Genomic DNA, 22,190 nt, shown 5'->3' with positions numbered 1-22,190 from the left:
ATACTGAAACAGTAATAAACACCTTTTTCTTAAATTGCCCTGTCTCAGTAAAGAAAAATATATTTAAAATGCATTTTATTTTCTTTTACAAGAAATAAAAGCAGAGACAAATCCGATGCTGGGGAAAGGGGAGGGGGAAGCTGTATATAAAGAGATGCAACCTCTGGCGTCGTCAAAAAATATGTACAATTCAAAATAATATCCATACAAAACATGCCACATACAATAAAAATGATCATTTATATTTATTCATATTCCCTAAAAGTATCTCTGCTGTACAGATGCAACACCTTTTTAAAAAGAAGGTTTGGTTAAAAAAAAACAAAAAGAAAACCTTCAACTTGAGCAATCTATTAAATTAAGATATGCAGAGAATTTAAATTAAGATTCAAACATGGTAAAAAGTACGAATTATTCAGGCTAAAATCCAGTGAGCGGCAAAATGTCTCGTCATGGTGTTCCCTTAATCTAACCATACCGAGAAAAAGAAATCACTGCCGTTGGTAATTGATCAATATCTACCACTTGAGAAGTACTCCATATACTAAGAGTGCAATTCATTCTCAGGTAAGTAAGGGGTTAACTTTCAACATACATTAGGCCAAGTAACCATTTCACAAGGTATAACCAACACATTCACTTCTATAGGGAGGATAAAAAATAACAAAGCACTAATATTCATAACAGTAATGTCCTAGGGAGTTCAAGATCTTCCATTTACTAATCGTAATTCCAATGAATGACTGATCAAGGGATAGGTTTTGGTAATCAACAAGCAGTAGCATAAATAAAAATAAATGAACACGTGACCGATATTACATACATACACAAATGCTATGCACCATTGTACTGCTTTACGCAATGTGATTCTCATGTTTAATAATCATGAATTTTCCACATGGATCCTTTCTAGAACTATTTCGTAATCACCTCGGCTTCTCGTTCCAAGTATGTGGAGAAGACCAGACATTTTCACATATCTATTTTAACAAACTGTCTTCGAAAGCTTATAGCAAAAAACGCTAATAGAAAAACAGGTAAATGCAAAAACACTCTGGTTCATATACATATCAAGATATTAGTTTGCCATTTTACATATATTTATATATATACAGCTTAATCTTTCTGATAAAAGGATATCCAGTGGTTGATTATTTTCATGAATTGTATTTCTCTAAATTTCTTGACTATTGATTTAAAAAGGGGTTTGGATAAAGAGTTTGTTGTCCCCTAAATGTGTGTATATATACAGTTTGTACACTTTTGCATTTTATCATGAGGTCTTGGGGGTCCGGGGAGAGGAAACAAAGTAGCACTGGGAAGATGAAGTCCTCGTCAATCTCCCTTCTTTAAAAGACTTACTCGGTTTTTAAATTGACTTAAATTAAGAGAAAACAAATGCCCTTTTTTTTGTTGTTTTGAACGAGTCTTTCCCTGCCATTGCTTCAAGCCTCCAGAAGACACTACTACCACTATCCAACCACAATATAGGGAGTAAATATATATAGGCTGTGGCCAGGCAGAGAAAGACTTCCTACAGTTTAGTTTACAACAGTCCACACTACAAGTTCAGGAAGAGGCATGATTTAGGTTATTGGAGAAGAGACATCAAATAGAAAATGGGGGGGGGGGGGGGGGGGGTCGTAGAACTAAAATGGCACAAATAAAAACCATGTTAAATGGGACAGCGATCTTGCGTCCGCCAGCGAGCTGAACACAAGCAGCGGGAGAGACGAGCGCTGCCTCCACTCTGCTGGACTCAGATTCTGCTTCACTTAAAGCCACACACACACACACACACACACACTGGGTGGTGCACTGACACAAAAGAAGCATGGTTTCTAAATGGATAAATAGGAAAAACAAAGAACTACATGAAATCCAGACGGGCCCCTCCCACCCCCAGGATCCAATTTCTGATAGATTTCTTAATGCATGATCTTAGCTGGCAAAAAATGATTAATAACTTGTTTACTCAATGTATACACAATCTGTGAAGAAGGATAATTGTTGGCTCATTATTGTAAATGATCAGCATAGAGTAGTAGATAGAGCAAACCTGCTGCTTGAGTTTCCCTGCTTGTCCGAGAAGGCATACGCCTTTGAAAACACCGCCCCAGTTCCACAGTAGCAGTTGACAGTTTTATCCAAAGCACTCACTTCCCACTAAAATCAATGAGGTAGACTTGGGTCCAACTAACCCACCATTTATAATCTTATACATCTTATTCTGGAACCCACAGGTCAATAGCGTCGCAACTTTTATATTATTTTTTACATCGTTACATCCCCGTCAATCAAGCATATATTTTTTTGTACAGAGCCACTTAAGGATTGTCTAGCGAACCAATATCTACGCGCGAGTCTTCCTTGCTGACACGGGGAAGCGTCTTATTCCTGGGAGGTGCAGTGAGGGCTTTAGAAGAGTAGGTCCAACTTAAAAAGGAACACGTTAGTTCATTCTTAGTCATTTAACATGGCTTTCATCAAAGCTCCAGAGGTGAAGCTTCACACTAAAAGAGGATTGATTTGACAGAGGATTCTAATCATTTGGTCGAGAAGATTGTTTCCAGCCAGTCGGGTTATTGAAGGAGGTTCTAGCAGTGAAGGAAGGAAGGGCTGCTTTTGGCAGAGAGGGGGGGGGGGGGTCACCACACATATCCACCAAAAAGGTAAATATTGTTGTCCTCCACCTTTCTGCTGAAGGTGGTGTTTCTCTGTTAATGCTTTTTCAGACCTTTGGCTATAAATGCTAAAGTCGTCTTCCATTGCAAGGAGGAGGATCTGGTCATCCCCTCGTTTCTTTCAGAACAGCTTATGAACTGGGTAAAGTACGATTCTAAAGGCTTTGGCGCAGGACTGATCTGGCACCAGGTAGAGGCAAATCCACCAGTTTAGTTTTCCCTCTCTCTTTCTCAATCTTCATCAGTTCATCCACTTTCGGCAATTCCAGGCTCCGCAATGGCAAGGGATCTTGTGCTGATCGTCCTCGAAGTCAAACTGATAGTCGTACGTCAGCTGGAAAATAAGAGATGATGGTCAATTATTCACTTTTACATCTCAAGACGGTTACTGTATATGTCAACTGAAATCTCTACATGTTCTCACTCCTCACTCCTAACCCCCACTCCTCACTCCTAACCCCCACTCCTCACTCCTAACCCTCACTCCTCACCTCTTCTCCCTTTGGGATCCTGCGGCTGGAAATAATGATGATCTTGTCCTCTTTGTCGAAGGTCACGACCTCCGCGACACAGTTGGGGGCGCAGGAGTGGTTGACATAGCTGGAGGAGGAAACAGCAGCCGTGAGACATGGGAGGCCGAGCTCGGTACACGGGTGCTCCTGTGTGCACCAGGAGGGTTCCGGTCCCGCCGTTAAATTCTGCGTTGTCACGGGAAGAGCGGTAGATAAGGAGATACTCACCGAGCCGGGCCGCCCGTCAGGGTGGCGTCTATCACATGCTCGTTGTTAGTGCGGAACATGTAGATCCCACGGTTCTATAGTAGCGAGACAACAAGCAGGGGTTCAGAGACAGTCTGTAAAGCACTTTATTAGGTCTACATATCATACAGGCAACACAAGAGCAGCAGGAAAAACTAAACAACATGATGGTGACCAAAAAAAAAGAAATAATAAATAAAAAACATTCCACTTTGCCGCCTACCTGTTCCTCGTAGATCTTCTCGCGGCGGTTGGCCACCTCGTTGCGGATGATGGTGCCGATGTACTCGATGACCATGGTGTGTTTCTCCAGGTCCTTGGCTGCGTACAGGCCCAGGCCCTGGATGCGTGAGCGCGCCAGATACACGTTGTTCTTCCACTCGGTCTTGAGGCGGCGGTACTGGGAGGACTTGGAGTGGACGAACTGCTTGCTGTAGGGGGTGTTGATCTCCCCTGTGAAGGTGCTCTGGTAGGCCTTGGACACACTGGTGCTGTTTAAAGTGTGGGGCCTGGGTGGACAAAGAGTTAAATGAGCAATATGAATAAATATCAAACCTTTTTTCTTCTGTGTAAAACCCAGGCCCAAAATAACTTTTGAACAAATGTAATGAATGTGCCTTTTAATGCCTCTTATCAGCCTCAAGTCCAGAAAAAACAGTCTACAGAAAAAAAAAAAAAATAATACATTAAAAAGTAATCGGTTGCATTTAAGGATACTAATGCACAATTTCCATTAAAAGTGCTCCACAAAACACTGTAGAACACAAAAGGTGTTGATGTCAAATATGGTAGGACGCTATAGAAGGATGTCAATCTAACGATTCCCACCGCCTCTCACGTCACCACGACAGCAAATACAAGAGATCACAGCAGTGTAGAGCCACGACGTCCTAGGCGTAAATTGAACGGACACTACATTATCCACCTATTATTACCAGTTTCATACCAAGACCTGGAGATCAGACACAGATCTAGACTGAGGCTGTGGTCGCCAGAAAGCGCTGACCGTGCGTGATCAGCAGTCGCTGTCGTTTACTCGTTCCTTTTTAAACCGGCCTTCGAGAAGCACCCTCGCCCAAGCCAAGTCATGAAGGGTGAAGGCTACAAACGTGCTCAAGTTAGCCTGCTGTACGCCCTCATTTCGGCATTTCTGGAAAGCCACCAAAGTGACTTATACAGTAACATACCAGACTTCTTTGATTAAACGCCAAAAGTGTTTATGGAACTACATGTTATTGTGCTGCAGCGTTTATGGAATTAGTAAGTAACAACACAGGGATAACAGTTTATCTCTGGTGTCTTGTCAAAGTGTTATTAAGCAAGTGTGCTGTCAACTTGACGCCAGGAGGTGAAAGCTGACGCACTCTTTTGCGGCTCGCCTCCTGGCGTCTGGGAATGACATAGTTGGGCTCCTGTTGCTCTCGGACGCTTTCTCCAGGAGCCAGTTTTGGAGAAACTCCTGCGACACTGTACATAGGCCATGAGATGCCGCCTAACTGTTGTTTTTAGTTAAGTATTTTAGTTAAGTAGATTCATGTCTCTTGTATGTAATGTATTCGGGTATGGGCCATTGCGCCCGAAATAAACAATAAATAAATAAATATATACACACTGTTAACAGCCAGCCAAGCATAAGACGTGAGCGTACAGTTAAATCGGTGAGTGGATGTCTCTAATTCATGTTGGCGAGGACACTGACGAGGATGCCAATGTGGATACTGACAGTGTAGACATGTATATTAAGCTACAGTTTTGAACCGCACCCGTTTGTAGTAAGGTCAAATTAAATTAAAGTCATTAAAAATGTAATGTTGCAGGTTTGTTTGAAGGGCGGCAATTACTTAACTGTAACAGATTTTATTGCAGCATTTAGTCGAGGGCGGCGTTTAATGTTAAGAAGTACGGTACTTACATGCCCCTTAAGGAGCAGAATAAAGCAATAAAAACTATTCCTGGACTGTTCAGTGAATGGACAGCCGTCTCTGAGGGTAGTGGTGGTGAGGTCTCACCTCTTGCAGTGGGTCAGGACTTTGGGTTCGGAGCGAGCAGAGCCTGTGGGGTTGATCATGAGGGGCAGCTCCATCAAGGGGTGGCGGCCGTAGCGGAACACGTAGTTCTGACAGTTCTCTACTCCCGGCAGCTACACACACACACACAGGTCATAACATGTTCTTGAACAGTGTGCCGTGGACTTGAATATTAAGTAGGTTGTCATGGGAGAAGCTCAGGTGACAGTGATCATCAGAAAGAGTGCTTCATGGAGGAAAAGGGTAACTAAAGGACTAGGGAGCAACAGGAGGTTCTTACCGACTCGATGATGCGCATCACCGCGTGGACCGTGACGCCGTACATCTCCTCTCCCTTCACGTGGTCGGTGAAGAGCTTGAGCATGGCAGATTCATTGCGCAGCTTGGCCACCGAATGCACCACCTTGTTCCAGATTCCTTGAAAATTCACAAACACACACAGGATCAGAGAGTGAGATGCTGCAACGTTCTGTTGGGGTGGCAACTTCAGGTTGAACACCATCAACCTAATGCATTGACAGAGGAAACGGTTCATAATGGTAGATCAGTTCTGCACTGGAGCCCTTTAACAGTGACGGCAAACCAATCCTAATGGCATGAGGGGTTCAGGGGCTAGGAAGCGGGGACAAACAGATTGATGGTGGTGGGGTGCAAGACTCTCTAACATTAGAGGACTTACCCTCGGGGCTGGTGTCGCGGTAGTGCAGGTCCTCCTGGCCGTGCTCCAGCACGCGCACCTCAAACAGCGGCCAGCCGTCGCACTCGCCGATGCGACAGCGGTAGCGGCAGCGGCGGTTGGGCACGCGCGTGCTCCAGTAGATGCGCGTGGCCTCGTAGCCCACGGGGAAGATGGCGGTGGCCGAGTGGAAGTTGCTCATCTGCGAGGGAAGCAGCTGGCCCACGGCGTGGAAGATGAGGCCGCCCACGCGGAACATGTGGACGCGGTCGCCGCGCTGCAGGATGCTGGCGATCTGCTTGACCTCGTCGCGCTCGATGTAGACGCGGCGGAACACAGCGAAGGTGCTCAACTCCTCCTCGCTGGGCCCCTTGAGCTTGTGCTGCGTGCACAGCATGGTCTTGTCCTTGAAGAACATGCAGCGCGCCCGGATGGCGCAGGCAAAGTGGTACACGTTGGGGCAGCGCAGCCGGTTGCAGCTGTTGGTGGCGCCCGTCTTCTGGCAGCAGGCGCAGCGGGAGCGCAGGCCCCGCCGCAGGGCCACCTCCACGTTGATGAGGGCGCCGCCCTGCGTCTCGTACACCTCGGTGGACCACAGGGCGCAGTTGAGGTGCACCCACAGGTCCACGTCGATGTTGAGCAGGCGGGCGGGGCCGTCGGTGGAGCCGTCACCCTCCTCGTGGCAGAAGCAGCACTTGCGGCGGTCGCGGGGCAGCTTGTCGGGCCGCAGCGTGATGCGCAGGCGCTCCATCAGCTCCGACACCTCGCGGCTGTTCTCCTTGCGCGAGCTGCCCTTGCGGATGGTGATGACGATCTGCAGACGCTTCCAGCGGAGGCCCTTCCATTTCTTCAGCTTGGGCCGGACTGCCTCTTCCTCCTCCTCCTCCTCCTCGTCAGGGGAGAGGGGCCGGCTGCGCTGCTTTGCAGCCTTGAGGGACATCTCCATGCTGGGGGAGTCCGGAGGCAGAGAGTCCTCTGGGGGTTGCTGGGTAGTGGAGTCCTCAGAGACAGGGTCTGGAGCTGCTTCTGGCACAGGGTCTACATCTGGGGCATCGAGAGGAGCATCTGGGCCAGTGGTAGCATTAGCATCAGCCGGAGGGGCAATGGCTTCCTGCTCAGGTTCGGTCTTGATCTGGACATTGCTGGGGTTGGATGGGGAAGGCGAGGGGGAGGCAGGCTGGGTGGGAGGCTCCGCTTCACTGCGGTCACTAGGCGGCGCCAGAGCGGTTGGTGGTGGTGGCGGCGGAGGCGGAGAGGGCGATGGGGGTGGCGAGGCTTCCACAGGGATAATGGGTAGGTGGCGTACGTCCAAGTCTGACACATTGGTTGTGTAACAATGCTGAACCGGTTTGTCCTCCTGTTCTGGGAACTCCTGAAAGGAAAGTGTGGTTGTGATCTAGTTAGTGACCTTGGATTGACTAAAAACCAATAATGACTCCAATGACAAGTTATAGGAGTATGGTTTTCTGGACACAGACATAGAATAGCCTGGAACCAAGAAGCCATTTCAATAGAGAATGACTAGATATGCGTGTTCACAAAACTAGCCTGATAGGCAATAAACAGTACCTAGAGGACATACCTGTTTGATGAGTGAGAGGATGTCCACCTGTTTCTTCAACGTGCACCCCGGTAGAGACACATCAAACTGCCTCAGCCACTCGTCCTGACTGGAGGAGCCATCATCCATGGGAGCGGTCTTCATACACAGGCCACCTGGGACAAGAAACCTCCATTAGACTAGTTCTACCCATTTATCACAGGACTGACTCGACTTTATGGCATTGGGGTATTTGAACCTAGCGTGGTTTTGTTTTAGCTACCTGGTTGGTCAGAAGCTTTCCCAGGGCCGGCCGACGCTGGCCTGCCCGGAGGGAAGGTCACCTCGTAGGAACCGGGCATCCGCATGTTGAGCAGCCGGGCCATGGCCACCATCACATGGTTTAAATTCTGTACACGAACAAAATGACATGTTTCAGTCCAGATAACAGGACCAGATCGTTTTAGCCACTGGCACTGTTCCATTAGTTGTGTTATACAGAGCCAGCTTAAGGCAAGTTCAGAATAAAAGGGTATGGGAAGGTGTACAAACTCTGTACCTTGGCTGCAGCAGAAGACATTGTGAAGGTGACCGACACCTCGTTGCTCTTGGACTTGTCCCAGGGGTTGGTTGTTGACGCCCCTTTGCTGTCTACTGCCTCAAAGGGTTTGCTGTCTGGAAACGCTGGAGAAAGAGAAGTTGGCAATATATTTTCATTTGGATTCATTTCAGAACATAACTTGTTTTCCCCTCATACAAATATTGGAATGTTTTCCTTCCCCATTTGCTTGGCATGCTTACTTGGTATGGCCGTTTGAGGAATGAGGGGGATGATGGGGGAGATGGCTCGCTCACTCTCCTCCTCTTTGGGCTCGCGGAGGTGGGGGAAACGACACGCCTCCTCGCCAAGGTCACTCTCGGGGGAAGAAGCCGGTATGATGCTGTCTGGGGCATCGCTGTCATCGTCACTCTCCATCCTGGAACGGAACGTGTTTGGTCAGCACGCAAACCAAAACGGTCATGGACATTCTGCTGTGCAGCCTGAACAAATCTGAAATACCGCACCTGATGTCTTCGTTCTGATTGTGAGGCGGAGTTGGCAGGGCTGCTAGGATGTCCACGCTCTTCACCTCCTCAGAGACCGAATCTGGAACAACATTGTAGGACAGACCCACTCAGTTTCATATGGCAATGAAGCATTGTTTGTTCATGACAAGGGAATTGGAAAGGTTTGTCTTACCCATAGGGTCTTCCATGGTCTCTGTGTCTTTCTGGCCCTCGGACAGCTCCTCCACAGCCGTCACCCCGTTGAGCATCTTGTGCTGTACCGAGGGCGGCGGCGTAGGGGGCAGTGACGAGGGCGGAGTCGGTGGGTTACTTAGGTTGCTCTGTGAGGATACAAGAAGTAGTGGTTGAAAGAGGATACAAGGAGGTTTACTACAGACTTACAATTAGACAGTTTAGGAATCCAGCCGCAACAGACTAGGACCACCTGTTGGAGAAGCCATGTTATTGGACGGTACCTTGGTAAGTAGCTGAGAGTAGTAGTCTGGGATGTTATCCAACATTGCGTTGCCGAAGGAGCCCTTGAGCTGTGCCTTGCCATTGGCTGGGCTGCTGCCAAAAGGAGCAAACAAGTCCAGGCTGGCAGTGATGGAGGGCTCCATCAGTGGAAGTAAAGAAAGTCCCTGGAGAAAACGACCACCAATCAATCAACAACACTGTGTGCAGCATGGATCAAAACATTACATAGACGGGAGTAACACTAAACACAACAGGCCCTTTTGCCCGTCACTTACCTGCTTGAGTTGTTTCATCAGGGCTTCGGTGCTCTTGCCAACTTCCTCCTTTTTAGTCTTCTTGCGAGAGTTGGGTCCTCGTTCTCCAGCCTTGGTTGTGCGCTTGCCCTTGGCCACAGGAGTCCTCTTTGTGATGGATTGCAAGTCCTGTAACACCCAAAAGGTAGGTTGTTGCATTAATATCCTATTGAAGAGGACAAGTGACACCTTCGTTCAAGTGTTAGATGTTTACAGTGAACTCACCTCCATGTTGCGTGGAGTCCCTTGCAGTTTCTGCTCCAGCATGGCCAGCTTGCTGTTGATGTGACCATTGATCTCGTTGTGGATGCCGTCTGAGGGTCTCTGTGCCGCCAGATGCAGGTTCTTGGTTCTCAGGAGCTTCTGGAGGAGCTGCTGGCCAGTCTCGGACCGTGGGACGTGTGCCCCAGGGTCCCCCGCCACGTTTCCAGGACCAGCCCCAGAGCTGCCGAACCCGGCTGTGTTGCCAGAACTGACTGGTTCCCCGGTGGCTTCCCTCTTGATAGGCCCAGAATGAGCTTCACTTCCCCCTTCAGTGTCACACTGCACCTCCCGAGGTTCTTGCTTTATGTTCTGCAGGGTCATCTTGCACAAGCCCCCTTCTCTTATTCCAGGATGCATCTGGGAGCCTTGGATGTCCGCACTCTGCAGTGGTAGCTGGGATTGCCCACTTTGGTGCAGTGATCCATTTGGTGGAACGTGGCTTTGAGGATTTTCATTGCTTGATGTTTGACACTCGGTTTTGAGCCCTGGATAATCGAGAGGACTTTTGGATCCGGGAGATCTCAGAGAAGCGGCTCTGGCTTGGCTATAAGGGCTTCCTCTTCCTGCACCACCCTCAGATAGCGATGGAGATGGAGCATGGGTGGAGTAGGGAGTGCCTGGAGTAGCTGGGCTCATGCCTGACTCGAGCCTCTGGACTGAGGGACCTCCCGGGGAGCCGGCGTGAGAAGGTGAACCTGGTAAGCGTCCTGATGCAGGTGTGAGGTGGGGCTGCTGTTGGTGTTGATTAGGGGTAGCGGGGCGTATCCCCATTGCCTGAGCCATGGCGTGGCGTTGTGGATCTACAGGAGAGTTCCCCATGGGCTGTCGAGGCGACATGGGCCGGATGAGGCGGCCCTGCGGTGGGCCACGGATCTGGCCCATTGGGGAGGGAGCCATTGGCACTGGGCCTCTTATCATCTGCTGCTGTTGGACCTGCTGCATCATCTGCTGCTGCTGGCCTGGGTGTTGAAGTTGCTGTTGCCCGGCTACCGCCATCCCCGGTTGCATCTGAGGAACTCCACCTGCTGGTTGACCTACCATCATCCCTGGTTGTTGAGGGGAACCCACGGCTCCAGGTTTCCCCATCGTCGCATAGTGTATCTGCTGCTGACCCTCCATCCCTGGCATCCTCTGTCCCCCAGGCTGCACCTGACCCAGAGGCGCTTGAGGCCTCATCTGGCCTGGCTGACCCTGCTGGTTCATAGACATCCTCAATAGCTGGCCCTGTTGGAGCTGCCGCTGGGCAATCATAGCCTGAATGTGCTGAATCTGCTGGTTGGGCGGAAGGTTGCGGAGCTGGGGGTTCTGGGCGATGATGGCCTGGAGGTTGATAGGGGTACGGATCTGTCCAGGTGGACCACCAGGTCTCTGGGGCATCATTCCCTGCGGAGGTCTCAACAAGCCCATCTGGGTCATCAAAGCCTGTTTCTGCATGAGAGCTTGTTGCTGGGGACTTGGATGGCCTACCACCATGCCAGGCTGAGATTGCCCAGGGTGGTTTGGACCCATTACATTCTGCATCTGGCCCATCCCATCATGTTGTTGTACACTTGGATCTTGGGACTGCGGCAAAACGTTTTGGGACACTTGCTGTTGCTGCTGCTGGGCCATAAAACACATTTGCTGCCCTTCCTCCTTCACCATGACTAAACCAGACTTGTCAGCATTGAGGGAGCTCTGCCGTTGAAGTTGCTGTGGTTGTTGCTGGACTTGAGGGTGAATGCCAGTTTGTGGGTTCCCCATATAACCTGGCTGCTGTGGCTGAAGTCCAGCATGTTGCTGCTGTTGGCCCATGAATATCTGAGTCTGCTGGTGTCCCATGTCTCCCTGCGGATCTCCAGCAGGTCCTTGCTGGGCCATCTGGATAGGGGTTGAAGGTCCACCCTGGTGAGGTGGGGTCCTGGGACTGAGGATGGCTCCCTCTTTGGATCCTGGGTTTTGGGCTTCCTGGGGAAAGCCCTGCTGCAAGCCCTCTGTGGGTTGAGGAGTGACCCTGGTGCTTCCCCCTGAGGGAGAAGAACTCATCTGAGGAGTGGAAGGTTGCGAGAGTCCGCCCTGCTCTTGAGACTGGTTGAGTTGGTTGATTAATCCCTGTGTTGGTAGTCTGTGTTGTGCTATTTGCTGCTGTTGCTGCTGCAGTTTCTGCTGCTGCTGGGACAGCAGCATGCGCTGAGCCAGAATGTTCTGTTGCTGAGGGGTAAGCTGTGGCTGAGCCCCTCTCAGTGCAAGTTGCTGCTGAGGTCCCACCACTCCTTGCTGGCCCATCATCACCTGAGGCCTCTGCTGCAGTTGCTGAGTTACAATCGGTTGGTTGCCCATCATCCCTGGCTGAGCCGCCATCATGCCTTGAGGCTGGTTCATGGGTTGTCCACCCATGAGGCTCTGTGGTGACTGGGCCACAGCCGGGCCTCCTACCATGCCCTGGTGCACCTGTATCATGCCTTGCTGATTGGCCTGGTTCCCCAGCATGCCTTGTTGAAGATTTGGTTGTTGCTGAGACATCAAAGGATTAGCCATTAAACCTGGCTGTGGCTGCGCCATCAAACCTGGCTGCTGGGTTGCGTGTGGCATCGGCTGCTGTCCCATCATAACCTGCTGCTGCTGCTGTTGTTGCAGCTTCTGAATCTGCATTCGTTGCTGCAGCTGTCGCTCGTGCAGAAGTCTAGGATCGGCTCCTTGTGCACCTGGTCCCTGAGGGAAGAAGCCTGCTGGGGGACCAGGAGGACCAGGGGTCCTGGCTCCTAGAGCTCCAGGGTGCTGAGGCTGGGCTCCCCCCATGAAGGGCTGCCCCTGAGGCATCCCTTGGGGCATCATCACAGGCTGGCCCATCATTGGAGGCCCCTGTTGCCCCATCATGACTTGTGCAGGCATCTTGGGAACCATGTGGGGTACCTGTGTGGAGGGTCCGGGTGGGGCCAGGAGGCCAGAGCCTTGCTGGTGCTGCTGCTGCTTGCTTCTGTACTCGGCTATCAGATTGGTGTGTTCCTTCTGCTGCTTACGTACCTAAGACACAATGACAAAAGTTCAAATCAGCAACCAGGTGCGACTCAGTTGAGAGAATAAGCGCGAGGGGGTGGAAAGCAGGAAGAGAATGCCGTGAAGGACCGACCTGGTCCAGCTGTTTCTGGATTTTGCTCTGCTCCTCTGTAACAAGTTTGAGCTTCTCTGCGTCCGTCTCAGCAAACTCACGACCAGCTTTCTTGGCGGTGCGCTGCTTGGCGCAGAGCGCCTTACGGGACTTGCGATGCGCTCCAATTTGCTCCTCGAGGAACTTGAGCTGCATTTGGAGCAACTGCTGGGTATGAAGGAGCCATTCTTCATACTGATGCTGCTCTGCGTCATCTGAGAGAGAGACAGAGAGAGAGACAGAGAGAGAGAGAGCGCGCAGTTTCAGATGTTAACGGTTTACCTTTCTCTGATCAAACACAACAACTAAAAATGATAGGAAAGTAATATAACATACTGATGATCCCTTGAACAAACTGTGGAGGATTCGGTCTTGATAGTGTTTGCTCACTACTTTCACCCTCCTAAAATGAAAAAGGAAATGTGTTTACAAATATACAACTGCACAAGACTTCATCTTGAAGTACTAGTGCCTTGGCAATTCCACAAAAAAACTGGTCTATATCAATCATATGCTTTAAAGAGAGCTAATGTCTAATTATAAGTTCATTTGTGACCACATACCTTAGATGGGCCAGATTGACCTTGTTGATCTCCTGTTCCTGGAGCCGAGGCCAGCCTCTGGGCTAGCAGAGAGACTTGTTGTCTACAAGAAAGCATATTAGCATACATTATATAACATGTAGTTTGAGATAACTTACATCTTTGAAACTGTGGGTAATGTGTGTGTACAAAAGAATACATATAGAAATATACCTGTTAATACCAGGGGGGACCCCCATCGGGTCCTGCGCCAACACTCTCTTGATGCCCTTCAGAGCCACCATCTTTGCCTTGGCTATGGGATCCATGATGTCGTCTGTCACAAACTTGTCGAGATCTGTGAAAAAGCCATTGGCAAATCAATAAAACTCATTTAATGGAAAATATGAATGTATCTGTGCGCAAGTTCAAACTGCATACCTTTGTCAGGGAAAAAGTTGTTGGCCAACGGTGCCTGCTTGACCATTTGTTGCTGCTGCTGTGGATTTAGACCTGGATGCATGCCTCCTGGCTGCCCCATCCTCATCATGGCCTGCTGTTGAGCCATGGCCATGTGTGGTGGTGGTATCATCCCAGCTCCCAGAAGCCTTTGTTGCTGCATAAGGTGTGGCGGGCGGGGCCCAATGCCAGGCTGTCCCATGATTCCCTGTGGTGGAGGGCGGTGGTGCTGCGGCAGCATGATCTGCCCAGGCCCTTGGGGATTGGGCTGCTGTTGAGAGGGCATGCCGTGCATTTGACCTGCCATCCCGCCCTGGTGGAGGCTGAGCTGCTGCTGCTGCTGCTGCTTCTGAAGCTCCTTCTTCTCGTGTTCCAGGAGATCCTGGATCAGCAGGGGCAGTTCACTCGCCTCCAAGGAGCTCTCCACTTTAGCCAGGTCTACGGCGGGGGAGTGCTGGCCCCCGACATCAGGCAGGCCTAGTGGGTCCTCTTCCAAGTCGGGGTGTGGGTTTGTTGGGGGGAAAGCTAGTGGGTCAGCTTGACCTGACAGAGAATACGGAACCCCTCCTAACCGTACAGAGCTCAACGAAGCAGGCTGGTTCTCAGGTTGTGTGGGGGGCTTGTTTGATTGGGTGGTCCCAGCCAGCAGCATGGACACAGCCTCGCCCATTTCGTCCTTCACCACAGCCTGGCCTGGCGGTAGCTGGGAAGTCAAGCCTCTGTCCTCCAGTTTGACCCTGGAGGTGTCTGCCGACTCCGAGGAGAGGGTCTGGGGGGTGGCAGAGGAACCTGAGGTCCCGGAAGGGTTCGTGAGAGTGTTTTCCACCTTTGGTTTAACTTCCACTTTGATGTCGGGACCAGCTGAGGTAGACGAGGGGCCTGGTGTTTCACCCTCCGCTTCCACCAACCGTAACTGGTCCGAAAACACATCTTTAGGGTCTCCCTGGTCGAGTTCGGGGTCGGTGTAAGCCAGCAAGTCAAATTCATCACTGTTGAGCAAGTCGTCCAGGTGTGGGTCAGTGGTCTCCAGGTTATCCAGGTTGCCCAGGTCGTCGTCCCCCTTGTCAGGGTCGAGGTCCAGAGCGAGGTCGTCCTCATCCTCCACTCCTCCCTCCCCAGTAGCACCACCGAGCCCTTTTGGGACAAACTGATCCTCCAGATCAGGCTCTGGAAGGTCAATATTGGGGTCTACCGGAGCAGCCTGGGCCTCTGTACTGGCGTGTGGAGGCTGCTGATGCTGGCCAGGGTGAGTGGCGGGAGTGTGAGGGGTAGGAGGGGCTCCCTGGGGCTGGAGCTGGCCATGTGGGACCGAAACAGGGTTCTGCTGGGGCATCATCATCGACAGGCCACCCTGCTGCAAACCCATCCGAGAGTCTCTGACACCGTCAGCTTGGGGGTCTACTCCTTGAGGCATTTGAGCCTGCTGAACGTAAGAGCCGGCCATATCCTGCTGAGGGATGAACAGACGTGGCCGGGGCGGGGGTCCTCGCTGGAGGAACTGGGGTCCCAGGGGAAGCCTCGGGGCGTTGTGCCTCAGCTCGATGAACTGTGGCGGGGGCCCGGGGCCCATGGACTGCATGGCTTCCCCTCCAGGGCCAGGCATCATGGAACGGGGGTTAGCCATGCCCTGAATTGCCTGGATGTTGATAGGGGCGTTGAGGTGGTGCCGGGGGCCCACAGCTTCCATGCCCGGTGGCTGGGGGAATCTCCGTGGCCCTGGGGCCTGACCGTGCCACTGGTGAGGGAATGGAGGGCGAGAGTACACGCCCTGGGGATTGCCTGGACCTGGTTGTCTGGAAACGAGGAGCACAAAAAACACTTTGTTACAACACAGGAGAAGGTAACAGAGAATACTGGGTCGGAAAATGTTAAGTTTGCAGCCATCTTATCTTTGTATCCAAGAAGTTGACAGGTACCTGAGTGCATTGGGGTCCATCATGGCAGGTGTCCCCGGGGGTGGAGGACGGTGGACGACTGCATTCCCTGCCATTGAAGCCTGCGCTGCAACAGCAGAGCCAGCAGCAGCTCGATCCTTCAGGAACAACACCACGATACACCGTTAGAGCCATACGCAAACAACACTAACCTACACGCACTTTACATTTGACTTTTTCCATGACATCTCATTTGAAAATGGCGTACCTGAGGGTATGGTGGGGGTGCACGGTGAGTTTTATCTTGCTGGAATGCAGCCATCTCTCCTCCGGGCCAGCTGGGAGCAGCGGTGTTGGCAGCAGCAGCCTCTTTCTCTTGCCTAATTGTGTTTTTCTGCATTTGCTGTCTGATGAGAAACTCCCTCAGTCTCTGTCGCTGCAAGAGGAAAAGAATAGCCAAGGTTTTATCAAGTTCAGAAACAACTTAATTACATTTTCAAATAAATAATCACCAGGGAAATACTATACTAATGCGTGTCTGGGCAACCGACCATAGTGCGAGAATCCATACCTGTCTGTGCTTCTCCAACTCAGAGGGACTGAGGCCAACCAGGGCAGGATCTTGGGTTCCTGACATGTCGGGCATCTCGTGGGGGCCTGGCATAGCCTGGGGATGAGGTGCCTCTGGAGGGCGGACCGCCGTGGCGTCCTGAGTGCCGGAAGAGGAGGGCCCCCTCTGGTGAAAGTTCTCTGTACTCATGGCCTGGGCCTGCTGTAGCTGGACCTGGCCCATCTGAGTGTCACCAAAAGGCATGCGTGCCTGATAGCTGGCCATGTTGGGGCTGCGGCTGAAAGCAGGTTGTGCAGAGGGCTTCCCCGAGAGAGGGTCCCCCCCAGGGTTAGAGGTGGGTGGTATCTGAGGTTGAGGTGGCTGGTTGGGGTGAGGTGAGCCTCTGTAGGCGGGGGTACCTTCAGGGGTTGCAGAGGCGGGGCGAGGGGGCTTGTGCATGGCAGCGAACGGGTCTCTGGACTGTGGCCGCGACGGAGGCCGGGAGTAAGGGTCGGGGGACTGGAAGCGCTGGGTAGCCGGTGACTGGGCGTTGAAGCCGTCGTTGGAGAGGGCTCCTGGGGTGAGGGGGGACTGACAGCTGCCCTGGGACTGAGGGCTGGAGGGGATTCTGGGGCAGGACTCCTGCTGCTGGGCCCCAGGGTGCCTCTGCGGCAGAGGGGAGCAGCTGTCCCCAGGCTGGGGCCGGGGGGTGAGGGGGGGCTGTGTGTAGGGGTCAGAGGGAGACTGCCTGTAGCCCTCCGAGGGGTGGTTGGGAGACGCTCCAGGATGGAGCTGCCCACCCTCCCCTTGGTGCATCCGTGGGGTCATGGGTGCCTTGAACAGTCCGTCCTCCGAATCCAGCATTCCGGCAGGCGAGCCTGTGCCATGGTCCAGCCTGCCGGCAGAGGAGGAGCGGGGGGAGGGAGCACTCATATCAGCCCTGTACTGGCCCATCCCTGCAGGGGAGGAGACTACCGCAGAGGGGGATGGGGTGGAACCATAGTCCGGCCGCCCCATCCCTTGCTGGCTTCGGAAAGGGTCTCCGTAGTGGGTGGTGTGGGGCGGGGAGAAGAGGGGGGAGTCCCCGGGCCCACCTCCTCTTGATCGAGGGCTTCCTGGTAGTCCTAGGTGCTCCTGAGAGCCTTGCTGGGACTGTGGGAGGAGACCATGTTGCTGCTGCTGCGGTCTGAAGTAGGGGTCCACCTGCTGGGCCCGTCGCGGAGTCCCAGGAGTCCCTGGTTGCATGTCGAAGGGGCCGAGGCTGGCCGGCCGTCCCTGAGGAAGACCCTGTGGGCCGCTATGGGGGTAACCTGAGGAGGCCTGCAGGGGGCTGGCCCCGGCCTGGGTGTAGGGCGTGGAGGGATGGGAATGATGGTGGGGGGACTGGGGAGGCAGCTTGGCGAAGGGGTCCGAGCGGACGTCCACAGACCCCGGAGTCTTGAGGGGCCCCTCCGGGAAGAAGGCGGAAGAGGAACCAGAGTCGGGCGGAAAGGGGAAAGGGCTCTCGGCGGAGCTGGGCTGGGAGGGATTGGAAGCAGAACCTGAGGGGGGCGGGATCTGGAGGTGAAGGCTGGGCCTCTCTCCCTTCACCCGGCCAGTGGGCTCCGACTTGATGGGCCTGCACACCTGACTCTCTGCCTGCTGTGGAGCAGACAAGCAGAGGGTAAGAGGAGGACACACACGTCGAACAAACACCCACACGCATCGTTCCATCTGCATCGTTTCCAAGTCAGTCCACCTCTGGCCCTCACCTTCTGTGCTTTGTTGATGCGTTGAGCTGCTCGGTTGTCTTTGGCCTTTTGCTGAAGGGATGAAAATCAACAACAGTGTGTGAGGGGCCGTGGGTTCCAAATGCTTCCTTAGCAGAATTCAGCTTCTAGGATTCAGACGAAGACTCACCAGGAAAGGAACCTTGTCGGCGGCAGACACCTTCCTCCAGATCTTCATGATCTGTTTACACCGACTGGACCAGTCTGAGGACAGGGAGGAATCACAACGTGGGACTATTTATATTCCGTTACAACAGGCCTAAGACGTGACATTATTGGGAGGGATAGACAGCTCTCTGGGAGGTCAGACCCAGGGTCCACCTGCTCACCTGGATAATCCTGCTTGAGCGTGGGGAAGTTGGTGTTGGCGTACAGCACGGGAGAGATGGTGGAGAGCTCGCCTAGCTCCTCGTCCTTCTCCCAGCGCTGGAGGCTGCGCTGGTTGTAGGACAGCCCGTCGCCGTCGGCCTCCGTTGGGGTGGGTGGGGTGGAGGGGGTGGCCGGCGTGGAGGGGGTGGCCCAGGGGCTATCCTCTCCGCCGTCTGGACTGAAAAGGCCTCCCCGGTCCCTTTAGACAGGACCAGAAAAGCAATCGTTACATTTGGATTCTAGGGAGGGTAACACGGGAGGTTGTGTGTCAGGTACTGGGCCTTACCGCATGTCAAAAAACGGAGACTGAGAGAGGCCAGGGAAGGAGTCCATCATCCCAGCTGAGGGCAGGGACCCTGAGAGAGATGAACACGTGTGCTTAGAGACCCAGACACGATATTACACTGACTGAACACTGCTTTTATTCTAGTGACACGTTCAAAAAGTCTAAAAAGGTCTACACTTTTACTCAGACGATTCTTAGAAAACTAGCGTTGGCATTAGTAAAGGGGGATCCAGCTTCACATCCATGTGCACTAACATCCATTTTTAACCCCAGTTGTGCTTCCTGTGGGCTTACCTGACAGGACAGTTCTCTGCGGCAGAGTGCTGCGGTTCAGCTCCCCCTTGCTGCCATCCAGGATGGGCCTCATGCCCCCCTGCAGGGAGCCCCCCAGCGAGGAGCCCTCAGACACCCCCAGAACCTTCCGGAAAAACTGCTCAGAGTCCTGGCTGTCCACCCCCTGTGGAAGATCTAGGGTGGACAGGGAGGGAGTTAGGACAGTAGGACAATTACATGACTACTACCTAAATCTATAGTATTAATAAAGTCATTCATTATTTAACATTTCCATATATGGACAAAATAAACTTGTAAACACTAAGTATTGGGATGCCTAGTCAACAAAACAAAAAGCTAATTGTGCTGTACACAAAATTATATTAAAACAATTATGAAAAGAGATTTAAAACAAAGCACAGAATTTCATTCTTCATTTCTGTAACACGTATTATGTATGATAAGGTTGGCCAATTATACACAGTCAGTTTCATTACCCCATTTTAAGCAAGCAGAAGCATTTGGACAATTTGACTTTAAAGCAAAAGCAAAGTTGCAAATCACTTGCATGCAAAACAGCACATTTACATCCATGTAATCAACATATTGCTTTTTTATTTATTTATTTCGTTTGAACCCTACCTTCAGACTTCTCTGCGCTGGAACCTTGCGGGTCGCTTAAGCCCTGTTCCTTGGTGGATGGCATGGATGCAGAAACACCTGCAACCACAGACAAGACACAGTCAAGCCTCTCTATCCCCACACAGGAATACGTTGAACAGAGTGACATCGAAACATGCGTTCTTTTAGAGGGACACCCACCTGCGGTCTCTCCATGTGGCTGGCCTCCATCTCCTGCTTCCTGCTTCAGGTGCAGACCGCCCCCCATCACTCGCTCCCCGCTCCCTGCTGCCAGGGTGCACACACACAGTCATTACGTTCACAATCCAGTGTCAGAAACCAGTCCAGGCATAGGGTTAGGTATGTTAAGTATGTGATATATGTGGGGTGGGTGTGCATGGGGGGGGGGGGGAGCGCATGTTAACATTTGTTATGTTTGGACAAACATCACGTAGAGGCTATGGTATGTGCCTGTGGTCTTACCCTCTGGGACAAGAGGTCTGGGCCCCGGCTGGGTGGGCGGAGGGGGCCGGTGGAGGCCCAAGCCGTGCCTCTGGCCCGGGGGCACCATGGCGGCCTTCTTGCTGAGGTCCATCAGGGTCTTGCCGAAAAAAGCCTCCTGCAGGCGTCAGGAATGGTGTGAGGAGGAGAAGGTCATGGAAGGGACTGGGCACTGGGGTCTCTAGTCGGGGTGCACCTGCCACGTAGTCACCCGAGATTGAAGTGCAGGTGGTGTGGGAAGACATACCTGTAGGTAGCCAGGGAACATGTCCTCCAGCTTGCTCTTCTTCCTGCCTCTGCGTTTCTTGGCCTGCTCCCCCTCCCCCTCAACGGGCTTCGGCTCCAGAGCGCTGTCGGTGTCCGGATGGGGCCCTGCTGCCCAAAACGAGACACGAGACAACTTTTGAACAGTGCACGGCACATCCTTTGGACGCAGGTCAACTCTTTTCCACCCCCCTCCACGCGAGGAGGACAGGACTTCTCTTAAGAATCACACAATGTACGTCTACAAACCGTGAAAAGACTCGCCTTCTTCTAGAACTTTCTCTCCGTCGCCTGCGGCCTCGCCAGACAGCTGGGCGAACAGCCCCTTCTTCATCCGCGTGTGGCACTTCCTCTGGCGCACCATGAAGCCACCGATACCTGCGGCACACCACAACACAGGTCAGACACCCCGCCCCAACGTGCATTTCCAGCCCGTTTCTGAGACATTCCGTTTGTTTTGTCCGACGCAACGTGGAAGTAGCCCCCCCCCACCCCCTCACACTAACCCGGTCTGTAGGGTTTCCTCTTCCTCTTCTTCCCGTCATCCATCTCCTCCGCCCCGCCTTTCAGACCCTCGCAGTCAGCCCCGCCCTCGGGGCCCCCCTCCGCCCCCCTCTCTCCTCCGTCACGGTCGGGGCTCCCCGGGGGTTCCAGCTTGGGCTCGCACTCCATGGGCTCTCCACAGGCTGCGGGGAGGGAGGGGGGGGCAAGACAGGGGGAGGAGACATCCAGGTAAACATAAGGCTCTCTGACTACCCCCACTGACGGCTTATTGCCGGCACAATAATAAAGCCCCGTTCCGTTCATTCCTTTAACACAGGCCTGCGAGGGAGGCACAAAGCTGCGACAATCCCACCTTGAACAATGTAAAAGAGGCTAGAACGGTGCCTGAACAATCCCTAGATATACCTAAAACACATTTCCCCCAAGCCGACATACCAAACCCTAGACTCGACAACGTGTCCCCTAACTCTAGAAACTGGAGGCAAACAAACAAACAATGACAAGAACCCAGCGTGTGTGCGTACCTTTGCCCTCGTCTGCGTCGCCCTCCTTCAGCTCCATGCCGTCGGGCCCCACGTCGCCGCACAGCGCCCCCAGGCGGTTGCGGCGCTGCCGTCTCTTGTGCAGGGGCGACATGGAGATGCTGCGCAGCAGGGACATGCCCGACTCGGTCAGCCACACCCCCTCCAGCCTGTAGAACTGGGGCTCTGCACACACACACACACACACACACACACACACACACAGGGGCTGCAATCATGCGTGTGCTTATTGACAGGCTCACAGTGGGACACCGCTAGTCCCTCGGTGAGTTCAACAGTGTGTATGGATGGCGCCGATTGCCCAACGTCTTTGTGCTGACGGAACAATCCAGAAACCACAGAGGAAGAAAAAAGGGTGTTCAAACAACCAACCTGGCTCCTTGATCTTTATTGACGCCATGATGGATGACTCGGTGACTGTAAACGGAGAAAGATTATTCATTGGTGTTTAGTAATTCGATGAGTTCATCCTAATGCCGTTACCAAACTAAATGAATTGGGGGGGAAAAAAACGAGGTTTTGGCATGAAGGAAGAATGCATTGTGAGGTTGGCGAAGGCCTGTTGTCTTACTTATGGGTTTGGGGATGTAGGGGGTGCAGGACGTGCAGGCGAAGCCCTCGTCAGACGCCTGCTCCACCTCGTCCTCCGTGTACAGGCTCTCACACACGGCGTGCACCCACCTGAGACACGCAGGGAGGGATGGCGACATGGCAACGAGCGTCACGCCACGGTACAGATCAAAGGGCGGGAGAAGGCGCAAGCC

The 22,190-nt window shown here is 52.6% G+C and overlaps 1 protein-coding gene across 1 annotated transcript in view; it reads right to left on the bottom strand.

Moving 5' to 3' along the window:
• Window positions 1–230: 230 nt before the first annotated feature.
• Window positions 231–22,190, bottom strand: part of kmt2d (lysine (K)-specific methyltransferase 2D) — a 30,772-nt gene continuing 8,812 nt past the window's right edge. The window contains exons 18-55 of the mRNA XM_067240051.1: window positions 21,998–22,107; window positions 21,799–21,843; window positions 21,409–21,591; window positions 20,887–21,066; window positions 20,630–20,758; window positions 20,364–20,488; window positions 20,099–20,234; window positions 19,817–19,903; window positions 19,637–19,714; window positions 19,016–19,189; window positions 18,722–18,791; window positions 18,396–18,634; window positions 18,197–18,270; window positions 18,049–18,099; window positions 16,319–17,938; window positions 16,016–16,183; window positions 15,790–15,905; window positions 13,856–15,666; window positions 13,649–13,772; window positions 13,457–13,538; window positions 13,230–13,296; window positions 12,876–13,108; window positions 9,728–12,769; window positions 9,485–9,631; window positions 9,209–9,373; window positions 8,926–9,073; window positions 8,751–8,832; window positions 8,487–8,662; window positions 8,245–8,369; window positions 7,969–8,095; window positions 7,728–7,861; window positions 6,149–7,517; window positions 5,750–5,886; window positions 5,452–5,582; window positions 3,666–3,951; window positions 3,425–3,498; window positions 3,176–3,284; window positions 231–3,018 (exon numbers count right to left, since the gene is read on the bottom strand). Coding sequence (XP_067096152.1) covers window positions 2,926–3,018; window positions 3,176–3,284; window positions 3,425–3,498; window positions 3,666–3,951; window positions 5,452–5,582; window positions 5,750–5,886; window positions 6,149–7,517; window positions 7,728–7,861; window positions 7,969–8,095; window positions 8,245–8,369; window positions 8,487–8,662; window positions 8,751–8,832; window positions 8,926–9,073; window positions 9,209–9,373; window positions 9,485–9,631; window positions 9,728–12,769; window positions 12,876–13,108; window positions 13,230–13,296; window positions 13,457–13,538; window positions 13,649–13,772; window positions 13,856–15,666; window positions 15,790–15,905; window positions 16,016–16,183; window positions 16,319–17,938; window positions 18,049–18,099; window positions 18,197–18,270; window positions 18,396–18,634; window positions 18,722–18,791; window positions 19,016–19,189; window positions 19,637–19,714; window positions 19,817–19,903; window positions 20,099–20,234; window positions 20,364–20,488; window positions 20,630–20,758; window positions 20,887–21,066; window positions 21,409–21,591; window positions 21,799–21,843; window positions 21,998–22,107 — 12,247 coding nt within the window. The 3' untranslated portion in view covers window positions 231–2,925. The remainder of the gene's footprint in view (window positions 3,019–3,175; window positions 3,285–3,424; window positions 3,499–3,665; window positions 3,952–5,451; window positions 5,583–5,749; window positions 5,887–6,148; window positions 7,518–7,727; window positions 7,862–7,968; window positions 8,096–8,244; window positions 8,370–8,486; window positions 8,663–8,750; window positions 8,833–8,925; window positions 9,074–9,208; window positions 9,374–9,484; window positions 9,632–9,727; window positions 12,770–12,875; window positions 13,109–13,229; window positions 13,297–13,456; window positions 13,539–13,648; window positions 13,773–13,855; window positions 15,667–15,789; window positions 15,906–16,015; window positions 16,184–16,318; window positions 17,939–18,048; window positions 18,100–18,196; window positions 18,271–18,395; window positions 18,635–18,721; window positions 18,792–19,015; window positions 19,190–19,636; window positions 19,715–19,816; window positions 19,904–20,098; window positions 20,235–20,363; window positions 20,489–20,629; window positions 20,759–20,886; window positions 21,067–21,408; window positions 21,592–21,798; window positions 21,844–21,997; window positions 22,108–22,190) is intronic.

The sequence above is a fragment of the Osmerus mordax genome, chromosome 7, assembly GCF_038355195.1.
Source record: "Osmerus mordax isolate fOsmMor3 chromosome 7, fOsmMor3.pri, whole genome shotgun sequence".
In the NCBI taxonomy this organism is placed as follows: Eukaryota; Metazoa; Chordata; class Actinopteri; order Osmeriformes; family Osmeridae; genus Osmerus; species Osmerus mordax.
Note: the sequence above shows the minus strand (reverse complement) of the source record. Positions and strands in the feature narration are given on the sequence as shown.